General features: G+C 39.7%; 1 protein-coding gene across 4 annotated transcripts in view; it reads left to right on the forward strand.

Annotated features, from left to right (window-relative positions):
* The window catches only part of MTM1 (myotubularin 1), a 100968-nt gene extending 88193 nt beyond the window's left edge, over nt 1-12775 (forward strand). For 3 of the 4 annotated variants that reach the window (XM_005881945.2, XM_014529770.1, XM_014529771.1), the window contains 2 exons: nt 2809-2985; nt 11064-12775. In XM_005881945.2, coding sequence (XP_005882007.2) covers nt 2809-2985; nt 11064-11231 — 345 coding nt within the window. In that variant the 3' untranslated portion in view covers nt 11232-12775. The remainder of the gene's footprint in view (nt 1-2808; nt 2986-11063) is intronic. The other variant, XM_005881946.2, reaches the window with a different exon arrangement.
* The last annotated feature ends 201 nt before the right edge of the window (nt 12776-12976 follow it).

Consider the following 12976-nt stretch of genomic DNA (forward strand, 5'->3'; position numbering starts at 1 on the left):
CTAACGCCCTCGCATCACAAGATGGCTGTCCCCATGTTGTCACAAGATGGCCGCCACAATATGGCCACCCCCACATCATCACAAGATGGCCACCATGAGATGGCCGCCCCCACTTCATCACAAGATGGCCGCCAGGGGAGGGCAGTTGGGGGCGACCAGGCCTGCAGGGGAGGGCAGTTGGGGGGGACCAGGCCTGCAAGGGAGGGCAGTTGGGGCAATTGGGCCGGTAGGGGAGGGCAGTTTGGGCAACCAGGCCTTCAGGGGAGAGCAGTTGGGGTCGATCGGGCTGGCAACTTGGAAAGGACATTTAGACATCAGAAAAGAACTTGAAATAAAAACATACTATCAACAGAAATTAAAAACTCAGAAGAGTTGGAAGATAAAGTTGAAATCTCCCAGAAAATAGAATGCAGAGAAAGGTAGAAAATGGACACAAGAAAACTAGAAGATCAGTCCTGGAGTTCCAATATCCAAATAATAGGACTTCTACAAAGAGAAAATATCGAAAGCAGAGAGCAGGAAATTACTGAAATAACTTGAAAATATTTCCCAGAATTGAAATACATGGGCTTCCACATTGAGAAGCTTGCTAAGTGCCCAAGCAGAGTGGACAAAAATAGACCCGAAATAAGGCACATCTTTGTGAAGTTTCAGAACACTGGGGACTAAAGAAAAGAAAGGATAAGCTTCCAAAGAGAAAAAAAAATAGGTTATTTGCAAAACAAACAGAAATCAGGAAGACTGAATTCTTCAACAGCAGTATTGGAAGCTAGCAGTCTGTGGCGCATTGCCTTCAGAATGTTTTTTGTTTTGTTTTTTGTTTGTTTTAATATTTTTATTGATTTTTAAAGGGAGAGGGAGAAAGAGAAACATTGATGAGAGAGTGGAATATTGATTGGCTGCCTCCTGCACGCCCCCTACTGAAGATTGAGCCCACAACCCAGGCATGTGCCCCGACCAGGAATCAAACCAGCAACCTTTTGGTGCACGGTAGGATGTCCAACCAACTGAGCCACACTGGCCAGGGCAGCTTTCAGAAATTTAAAAGAGAATGGTTTCAACCTAGAATTCTATAGCCAGCAAACTGTTAACCAAATCTGAAAGTAGACCAAAGATATTCCTAGAAATTCATGGCAACAAGAAAGATTTGCCTTCTGCACCACACCCTTTATCTGGAAGTTACTGGGATATGTGCTCCATGCAAATAAGAAAGAAGACTGCATGGAATTCAGGAAGCAGGAGCTCTAGTACAGAGAGAGTCAAGAAAGGATCCTCAGGGCAAAACAGAAGAGATCTAAGATGACAGTTGGATATAAGGTGTAGGGGCACCCAGTGCCACTTTCCTCTGAGGATGAAATGAGGCTCCAGGTGTGCAGCGTCTTGGCAGAAGTTTTGAGACTGGAGAAAAAATTTGGGGTTGAATTAATGATGACCACCAAGAAAAGTAAACAGAATAGACAGTTGTTAAATAGAGGGAAAACAAAAAAAAATGTGCAGGAAAAGAAATCACAGAATAAGTGACTATGTGGCTTACCTAGCAACATCACTTGCTTTGTCATAGGAATCTAAACACTAAACATCGATGTGATCAAAGCTGGCTATATATTGGGAGTATGAGGCAGGATGTAAAGTATGTGCATGTGGCAAGATGGAGGGGAGACATTCTCAGTGTGTCAGTATTATAATTAATGCCTATAACTGGATAGCCAGTAGGTAGCAAGAAAAGCATGATATTTAGAGATTTGGGGGTAAATATCAAATAATTAAATCAATTGATTTTAAAAATCAAACACTGTTGCTTCTAGGAAGAGGGGCAATAGGCTACTTTTTTGTGTTTTCATAACAAAACTTGTTGAATAATTTGGCTTTTTAAGCTATGTATGTGCATGTCTAAAAACAAAAGCATGCAAGTAAATACAATGCAACATGCATGTGCTATCAGAAACGTACAGATAAAGTTTTAGGTGGATTCCAATAAAGGCCAAATTACACTGCATTATTATCATTCACATTAATTTAGTATGTATGTTAAAGAAATTTCTTCAGTCTCTTATTTCAAGCTGTTCTTTTTAGCTTCCAGTTGTAGCTTATTGGTTCTTTCTTATTGAATGATTAATAGTAAGAGTTTTAAATTCTGCCTTTGGTAATTTTAATGCTTGCATTTTTCCCAAGCTTTGGTTTTTCGTTGGTTTATGGTCAAAATCTATAATAAAAATACAATGAAAATGTGAATATCTGTATGAGATGATGGACACCAGACTAAAAAGTGAAGATTCAGTGAAGTCAGTTACCCAGGTTTTTTCCAAATATCCTAATGTTAGCATGATGTAGACTAAACATTTGTGTCATTGATTAAAATAACTTTATATCTAGATGCCTACTGTCAAGTGGATACAGGTTAAGATTTCATAGTTCTAACAAATACAGAAATGAAAAAAGTCAGCGGGTTCTTATGAGTATTTTTCTTTCTGCTTAATTAAAAAAAAAAGCATACTGCCCATCTGTTCATAAATGTTTTACCTAGCCAGTAATAGTCTTCTTAGGTCAGTGAATTGCATTTAATATTATAGCATCCTGCACCTCTATCTTCTGGCAGAAATAGTGGCTCTCAAGCTAGGCCATTATCTATGCAAATATCAGTAAGTGGCTTTGGAGCACTCACTGGCCCATGAGGCTTTTTGAGCTATTATGGGGATAATGTAAATGTGTGATTCTAGTTGGTGCTCAGCTGTATTGCCACAGGCTGTAAAATGTTTTGTGTGCTTGTGTGTGTTTTACTTAGGCTTTCTACTTTCTCTTTTTCTATAGAAAGTTACAGAAAGAACAGTTTCTTTGTGGTCGCTGATAAACAGTAATAAAGACACATTCAAAAATCCCTTCTATACTAAAGAAATCAATCGAGTTTTATATCCAGTTGCCAGTATGCGTCATTTGGAACTTTGGGTGAATTACTACATTAGATGGAACCCCAGAATCAAACAACAGGTAAATGAACTGACATTGTTAAAAGATAGTCATGTTGATTGATTACTTCTGGACTTTGAAAATGTTACTTTGTGTTTGTTTTTAATATTATGAGGAGAAATTTTCAGACTAATAAGTCACACTTGCTTTTAAACACAACTTTTATTAAAAATTGTTTTTATTTTTATTTTATTTTTTGGCTTAAAACAACACATTTATTCTCTTCTAGTTCTGGAAGCCAGAAATCTGAAATCGGTATCACTGGGCCACACTTTCTCTGGAGAATTTAGGGAAGGATCCGTTCCTTACTAAACCATTTATTTGGACTGGGGTTAAACTTACATTCTTTTGTCAATGGGAATAATTTTTTTCACTGAAATGTAAACTGATTTAAAGCTCTGGAAAATTTCTGAGGTTTTTTAAATTTTATTTTTTATTGATTGAGAGAGAGAGAGAGAGAGAGAGAAAGAAATATCAATTTGTTGTTCCACTTATTTATGCATTAACTGGTTGATTCTTGTATGTGCCCTGACCAGGGATCAAGCCTGCAACCTTGGCATATTGGGATGATACTCTAATCCACTGACCTACCCAGCCAGGGCAAAATTTTCTGAGTTTTGATAGTCAAAGATTTCCTTTAATCACTGGAAATTTTTATACATCATAGGAAAGAAAACATTTCCTACTCTCTGGTTCAGGAGTATGTACTAGGTCGACTAACATCAGAGTGCTTTTTCCTGAGGGTCTTTATTTCTAAAATAAAGATAATTGCTCTGTCAATGGATAGTACACTCAATTGGCCATTTATCATTCAAAAGTGAAAACAATGGTTTTTGATGGAAAACATGCCACATTTTATTAAAGACACACTCAGGCTTTCCATTTTCCCACCCCGACTTCATCAGAAATCAGAAGGAAAATACAGCCTGTTTGTAAAAGCTCGGAAGTACCACCATTTAGTGATTTCTTCTAAGTGCTATAAATATTCAGTATTTGTGATTGCTCTTTGTAAAGGTTTGCACATTTTCCTGCGGTTTGGATGGTTGACTACCTGTTCTCACAGGCCAGTCTTGCGTAAGTGCCAGCTTTAATCCTGCTAGAAATCGTCGGGCAACAGCAGGGACCCAGTGCTGCAGTCTGTCTCTGAGATTGTTTATTCCACTCAGGCAGCTGGCTGCACGCCATTCTGTGCTCTCTCTCCTCATTGGGGAAATGCCTGGTTCAAGCAGGCACTCTCATTGCAAGGTCTCTGCTGCATGCATGAAAGGCTCTTGCAATTTAGTAATGGTTGAAATGTGTAATCTTTTGGAAAGTGACAGATTCCAGGGCTGGAGAACATTCACTTGTTTAGTTTGGGATTTGAGAAGCATGTTTAGGACATGTAGTTAGCAGTAGCTCTATTGAGTGGAATATCAAGTAAAGAGGAAATGGGACTTTTTCCAGGGTTTTAATTGCTGTTACAGAGGACATGTCCCTTTTCTAATTAAAAAAGATTATATAGATGAGCAGTTTGTCCTATACATTAAGCCTTTTCTGTGTTTATTGTGGCTTTTTTTTTCAACCACTGGTAATTAGAAAATGTTGGAAATTTCTGTATAGATTATATAATCTTCCCTCACCCATTTGTACTTAGATAAATTCTTGAAATTCAAGGAATTTTGAGCAATTCATTTCTGAATATATAATGGTAATAATAATAATTGTGTGACAAGGGAAGTTGGAAGAGACATCAGTCGAATAACTTGCTGTAATGTATCTATTCCCTTGTTCTCAAAGAGCTTAGCAAAATAGAACTGGGCTAGATAGCCCTGAGCATTCCTTGGTAGAGGTTTTGTTTTGTTCTGAGACAGTAATTGGACTATATTATAATCTGTGAAATTTACTCAAAAAAGAAAATAACTTATCCTTTCAATATAGATTTTTCCACACATATCTTTCTGTGCTTTGACACTTTGTATTTTCATCCCCCAAATATTGAGTGTTCCCATGCATCACGCACACAGGGGAACATAGAGATTAAGAAGAGGTGGTTTCATACTAGTACACAAGGAGCTCCCAGGCTGGTGGGAGCACCCAGGAACATAAGCCAATGATTTTATGTAGAACATTATGTCATACAGAAACAGATTAAAATTTGATCATATAGGACTTTTAAAATTATCTATAATAATAAAAGCATAATATGCTAATTAGACCAGACATCCGAACGACCTGCTGGACATCATTCTGGACATCCTTCTGGATGAAACCGCGGCAGCGGGGGCCGAGGCAGAGGCGGTTAGGGGTGATCAGGCAGGCAGGTGAGCAATTAGGGGCGATCAGGCAGGCAGGCAGAGTGGTTAGAGGCAATCAGGCAGGCAGGTGAGTAATTGGGGTGATCAGGCAGGCGAGCAGTTAAGAGCCAGCAGTCCCATATTGTGAGAGGCATGTCCAACTGTCAGACATCCCCTGAGAGGTCCCGGATTGGGAGAGGGTCCAGGCCAGGTTGAGGGACCTCCCCCCTATATAGGCCTCTAGTATAATATAAACCTAAAAGAATATACTTCACCACTTAAAAGTTAATTTGTTATTCAGTTGTGTGGCCCAGTTGGTATAAAATGATTCCTGGCCCAGTCATCATGGCTCAGTGGTTGAGTGTCAACCTATGAACCAGGAAGTCATGGTTTGATTCCTGGTCAGGGCACATGCCAGGTTGCAGACTTGATCCCTAGTGTGAGTCATGCAGAAGGCAGCTGATCAATGATTCTCTCTCATCATTGATGTTTCTGTCTCTCTATCTCCCTTCCTCTCTGAAATCAATAAAAATATATTTAAAAAATAAAAATAAAATGATTCCTGGGCACCTATAGTGTTCACAGCACTACAGTATGCTATCAGTACTTTCAGAACCAAAAACATATATAGCTCCTCCCTATAATGAGCTGTTCACCTAGAACCGTGGTTGGCAAACTGTCGCTCACAAGCCACATGCGGCTCTTTGGCCCCTTGAGTGTGGCTCTTCCTAAGCCTTAGGAGTACCCTAATTAAGTTAATAACAATGTACCTACCTATATAGTTTAAGTTTAAAAAATTTGGCTCTCAAAAGAAATTTCAATCATTGTACTGTTGATATTTGGCTCTGTTGACTAATGAGTTTGCCGACCACTGGCCTAGAAGAAGGCAGGGTTAGTGTGCTTTTAAAAGCAAAAGCCACCAACCCTTGCTACCACATAAAAACTCAGCAGAGTTGATGGAAAAACCAGTGCTTACATTTGACAAGATATCAATAAGCAAATTTGGTACTTTTATTTAATATAAGGAAATTACTCATGTCGAAAGCAGAAGTATAAATTAGTCACATTATAAACCTAAATGGGATCCTTCAGCTGCTGGTAAACGTCATATTATATTTGGGGAACCACTGCACCTCATGTAGTTATCTACTAGGATTGCACTGGGCAAGTGCACATTTTGCATGTGGTAACTCAAGGATGAGAACAAGAACAGCCAGATATTAATAGGCTGACCTGTGGGGTGTGTAAGTCATTTCTGATAGAAAAGTGAAAAGGAATATTAATATAAACATCATTTGAAGCCTAAAATACTTCCATGCCTAGCTGATTGCCTATCTTCTCTTCTATGCTGAGCTGGCACACTCTTTACTTCATAATTCATTTCCCAAGTAAAAAGTTGAGATGTAGTATTTAAAGTCACTTGCGTTTAAACTTCATTTTTCATTATTTTGTCTTTTGGTATGCTATCACAATTGGACACTTCTATTTATATCTTCTAAATGATTTGTGTTTGCCTGTAGGCTAATGACTTCTATATATTTTGTTCCAATTACAAAACTGAATTATCTTTTCATTTCTAATAGTTTTTTTCCATCTGCTCTCTCAAGTTTTGTAATTACACAACCTTGTCATCAGCAAAAATGATTTTTTTTACTCTGATTTCTTTTTCTTGTCTAACTGTCCTTACTGGTACAATAACAAACTGATAGTCATAATAGTCATATGAAACAGGGAAGTTTTAAAAATAGCCAAGGTAATTTTGAAGATTATCAAGGAAGAGCTTATCCTGCTATATATCAAGACTTATTTGAAACAGAATAGCAACCAGAAACAGAACACATGGAAATGGAGACTTGATAGGGTAAGAAGGTAGTATCATAATGCATAGGGGAAAAAATGGACTGGATGGTAAATGGTGCTGCCCTAGCAAATCACACTTAACATGTCTAAACCAGAACTCCTAATGTTCCCCCAAACCTGCTCCTTTTTCCATCTTCCCCTTTCAGTTCTCAGCAGCTCCATCCTAGTCACTCTGGCTGGAGACCTTAGTCATTTTGACACCTTTCTCTCTCATACTCCACATCCAGTCTGTCAGGAGAGCCTGCTGGGCCCAGCCTTCAAAATCTGTATGGCCTCTGAGCACTTCTCACCAGTTCCTACCATGCCCTTGGCCAGGACTCCCTGATTTCTACCCTTGCTTGCTTCTATTCTGTTCTCAATGCAGCAGCCAAAGTGGTCCTTGTAAAATATACGCCAGATCCCACCACTCTTCTACTCAAAACCATCCAGGTAGCTGCTTATCTCACCCCAAGTCAAAGCTAACATCCTTATGGTGACCTCTGAGGCCTTATATGACCCCTACCTTACCCCTTCCTTCTCTAACCCCCTCACCTTCTCACCAACAACTCTCACACACTCTGCTTCAGCCACACTGGGCTCCTTGCTTGTCCTCCCATATCCACCTACATCCTTCCCTGTTCTCCCTTAACCCTCCCCCACCAGGAGCCACTTCAGTGAAGTTCCCCAGACCACACTGTCTCTAGGGAACCTGGCACCCCCCTGTTCTCCATCCCTCTTACCCTGCCCTACTTCTTTCCCACAGTATTCATCACCTTTGGATGTTCTATGTAAGTCACAGGATCATTGTTATTTGTTGTTTATCTGTCTCCCTCTGCTGGAAGAGAAACATCATAAAAAACAAATGGATCCTGAGCATCTAGAACAGTGTCTGGACCTCGGTGTAATGAATAAAGAGAAAAAAAGGATATTAATAGGCACTGCACAGCCCTTACTCTACCAAACATCCTATATAATAAAAGCCTAATATGCTAAGTGTCCGGTCATCTGTTCAACCAATCAAAGCATAATATGCTGATGATATGCTAAGGTTGCTCAACTGCTCGGCTATTATGTACATGACCACCAGGGGGCAGACAGTCAACCCGTCAACCAGTTGCTATGATGTGCACTGACCACCAGGAGGCAGACACTCTGACTGGTAGGTTAGCTTGCTGCTGGGGTCCTGCTGATCAAGACAGGCCAGACATGCTCTGGAACCCTCCTGCGGTCCCTCCCTGGCTGACCAACCTCCTGCGTCCCTCCCCAGCCCCAATCATGCACCGGTGGGGTCCCTCAGCCTGGTCTGTGCCCTCTTGCAATCCGGGACCCCTCGGGGGATGTCAGAGAGCCAATTTCAGCCCGATCCTGCAGGCTAGGCCGAGGGACCCCACTGGTGCACAAATTCATGCACCGGGCCTCTAATTTCTATTCTAATATCATATATGCATTTCTGAGAAATCTCACATTCTGCAGTCACAGGAAAAAGAACACGGCTTAAAAGAAGAATAGGATTAGGTCCAAATCCATGGACTTTTGTAATCAAAGCTCTAATGAAAGCAACAATTGCAATAGAAATGTGGGCACAGTTACATGTCTGCTGCATTTGCACTTGTTTTCCATTGATCACTCCTTGGCAGTCTATAGTGGGGTGAATAGTGACCCCCAAAACATATGTCCACTCAGAACCTGGGAATGTGACCTTATTTGGACAAAGGGTCTTTACAGGTTTAATTGAGTTAAGGATCTCAAGATGAGATCCTCCTGAATTTAGAGTAGGCCCTACATACAATGACAGGTATCCTTAGAAGGGAGAGCAGAGAAAGATTTGAGCCATAGATGTATATACAGGAGAACACCATGTGAAAACAGGAGTGATTAGAACGATGCTGCTATAAGCCAAGGAAGCCTAGAACCACCAGAAACTGGAAAAGGCAAGGAAGGATTGTCCCCTAGATCCTCCAGAGGGAACACAGCCCTGCTAACACCCTGATTTCAGGTTTCTGCTCTGCAGAACTGTGAGAAAATAAGTTTCTGCTTTAAGCCACCAAGTTTGTGTTAATTTGTTACAGCAACCACCGGAAACTAATACATGATCTTAAACCCTAGGCTTCATGCTCCCTCCTCTGAAATGCAGGTCCTGGAGGGCATCTGCTTCTAATCCACACCATTTCCCTCAGCATTGACAGTCTAATCCAAGGTGTAGCCTTTCTTTATTAGTGTCTCATCTTCATGGCTTCCTTGTTGGTGTTCACAGCTTTGGTAGATATCATTGGAAAGCAGGACAGCTCTGGAATCCATTAGTACTAAAGGAAGGCACGTCTGTAGACTTTTAGCACTGTTCTTAATGTCTTCATATATTGTTCAGCTTTCCAGAAGCTTGCCCTGGGTCACTTCAAAACATTAATGTGATGGTGAGGGTGTCTTCCGAGGGCTGTTCTATTGTATACATTGGCCTGAGTGGTGATTACATTATTGCCAACATATGTAAACATTCATTGAGCTGAACATTTTAAGATTTGTGCACATTAATGTGTAATTTATATCTCAGTTAGAAAGTTTTAAAAATTAACGTGCAGGGGAGAATCATCCTGTTCCAGCACTTTATACAGACATCAATGCACTGGTTTTTAAAAAATATATATTTTATTGATTTGTTTTACAGAGAGGAAGGGAGAGGGATAGAGTTAGAAACATCGATGAGAGAGAAACATCGATCAGCTGCCTCCTGCACACCCCCTACTGAGGATGTGCCCGCAACCAAGGTACATGCCCTTGACCGGAATCGAACCTGGGACCCTTCAGTCCGCAGGCCGATGCTCTATCCACTGAGCCAAACCGGTTAGGGCAATGCACTGTTTATCAATCAAAGTTTTTGGTGTTGTAGCAAAGCAGACTGTATTGACTGCCTTCACTTTCACAACAACCCTGTGAGGTCCATGTCGTTTTTATTCCCTCTTGACAGATGGGAAGTGGAGGATCCCAGAAGGTTAAGTCACACAGCTGTTAAGAGGCAGACCCAAGATTCACACCAAGGCCAGTGGGTGTCAGAGCCGCTGCTCTCAGTCGTGCGTTTATTACTATAAGCAATAGCACGTGAAAAAAATGTAGTAGAGCAGAGCAATGCAATAGAAAACTACCATGTTACTCTCTTCAAATTGGCAAACAAACACTCTTCTATTCCCAAGTTCTAGTGAGGATATGGAGCAACAGGAACTACCAAACTCACTAGCGGCGCCTAAGTTTGTATCATCACTTCAGAGAACAATTTGGCAGCATCTAGTGAAGTTAGAGAGACCATACCTTCCATCCTCTCCAGCAGTTCCATACCTGGTCAAATTCCTTCAAGAAACATTTGCACATGTGCACAAAGAGATGTGTCCAAGGATAGTAGAGCATTGCATGTAGTAGTGGGGAGCACTGAAAATTGCCAGCTACCCAGTCATGTGGGAATGTATAGATAAACTAGTTCATTCATTCAGTGGAATGCAAGGATCAATTCAGAAATACAATGTCAGGTCAAAATGTCAATTGATAACTAACTACAAAATACCACCTTTGTTGTGAATTTTCAAAAAAATAGAAAAGAATAGTGTATTTTGTTTCTGGATACTCACTTGTAGGAAATGTGTCACAATTCTCTACCTACCAACTTGACAAGAGTTGTTGCCTCTGGGAGCAAAAAGGCAGTGGGCCTGGGGACGGACAGCACAGGAGATAGGAGCTATGTCTTCATTGAAAACTTCAAAAAGATGGTGACGCATGTGGGAGGAAATGTGTACATAGTTATTTCTTGATGGCATTTTATTATTCTTGGTACTTTTCTGTATTTTTAAATTAAGCCATATGGAAGGAAAGTATGCATAAATGTTGAACCTCAGTTAGAGGCTTATTCAAAAAGCAGGACCTATAGCAGATGTGTGTGGAGCAGGTGAAATTTTGTGACATGGTGGGCACAAAGCAGTAACTCAGGCTCGTGCTTCTCTCCAGCAGCCAAATCCAGTGGAGCAGCGTTACATGGAGCTCCTGGCATTGCGCGACGAATACATAAAGCGGCTGGAGGAGTTGCAGCTCGCCAACTCTGCCAAGCTTTCTGATCCCTCGACTTCACCTTCCAGCCCTTCACAGATGCTGCCCCACGTGCAAACACACTTCTGAGAGGGAGCCTTGCCCAATGCTGAGTTTGAGCTCTGAATAAAGGAAATAGTTGACTTTCATTTGGGGCCTCTGTACAAAGTAGATTAAAATATTTGCCTCCATGTAGAACTTGAACTAACATAATTTTACTCTTGAATATGTGCCTTCTAGATTACATATTACAAGAAAACTACAGTGTCTACACGGCAATCAGAAGAAAGGAGCCCAGATGGGGTTTTGGAAAAATTCTGATACCTTTCAAAAGAAGTTTTTGAAAACTATAAAGCTTAAATTTAATTTGCCTCTTTAGAAGTGCTGTGTATACAATATGTAATTTATGGGCTTAATTGCAACAACATTATTTTAAACTAAAGGGGACAAACGTTTTGTGAAATGGATTTTCCTCAGGTTGCTTAAAAGCATTGCTTCATATTATCTAAAACGAATGCAGATGTGAAAGGTGTGTTACTGCCAAAACCAAATTGAGCTCAGCTTCTGAGGCATTATCCAAAAGCAAGGTATTTCAATAATTGCCAAATTTTATACCATCATAAGTGGTGACTTAAGGAGAACTAGCTGTGTAGATTAAATTTTGGAATATGAGGTGTTTTCCCCTAATTTTCAAGAGAAGCATATTTTTATATTTAAAAAAAACTGATGGGGCCCAGTTTAATATGATTTGATTTTTTTAAACTTTGCCAGTTCTATTTTCTAAGTTTTTCCTTGAGCTTGCCTAAAATTCTGACCCCTTTTCAGGTTGTGGGAAACCACTTAGATAGCACTGTGCAAGGATGTCGGGTGTCATATGCTGCTGAGGTGAATGTTTTCGCAAATGTTGCTCTAGTCAAACCAGCTTATCTGCCAAAGCGTAGGGTTGACCATCTTGGATGTTTGAGCTATTGCTAAAGCATCATTTTTTTTTTAAATAAAAGCTGCAGATGTACATTTGTTGAGCGTATTCTTGAAAGTATTGTGTTTATTGATTTCTATTCAAATGGTGTTGGGTGCCCCTCCTCCCAAGCGTGCATAAAAACTGATTCTACAAATTTTTACTTGAATACCTGGCAGTTTGCTTTTTCAGGTTTTTGTGTTTGTTTTTTCTGTAGTATTAAGTGAAATTTCAAATGCAGTTCTATTTGATATCTGAACTAATTCATTTAGTAAGTATATTTGTAAAAGTTAAGGCTAGAGTGAAAGCAATTAATGTGTTTTACAATAATCTGTAAAGGACTATTTATAGCTAATATGGTTATGTTTTCAATGAATAAGAGAGATTAAATATATCTTTGTAAATTATTTTATGTCATAGTTTAATTGATCTATCAAATAAGACATCTCAAAAACAGTAGTATAATGTATAAATTTTGTATGTATAAGAAATTTTATTAGACATTCTCTTGCTTTTTGTAAACGCTGTAAATATTTCATAAATTAACAGAGTCACTCCATAAAAAGAAAAAAAAGCTAATACTAATAGCTTAAAGGATTTTGTGAAATTTCATGAAACATTTTTCATGGCAATGATGACTACAGACCTGCTGTAATAAATATATTAACTCAACATAGCACTCTGTTTTCTGGGATGTAACTGTATATGTGTCTTAAATGTGCATGGTGTCATCTTCTTTTCCTGGCTCGACTTCACATGCTCTTTGTCTTACTAGCAACCTCGTAGGGCTCTCCCCAAATCCCAACAATACTGGACATTAAGTGCATTAACAATGCAGATTTTAATAGTCACAATTGTCTTTATTAAAGCAAGGACA

The sequence above is a fragment of the Myotis brandtii genome, unplaced genomic scaffold (genome assembly GCF_000412655.1).
Source record: "Myotis brandtii unplaced genomic scaffold, ASM41265v1 scaffold695, whole genome shotgun sequence".
NCBI lineage: Eukaryota > Metazoa > Chordata > Mammalia > Chiroptera > Vespertilionidae > Myotis > Myotis brandtii.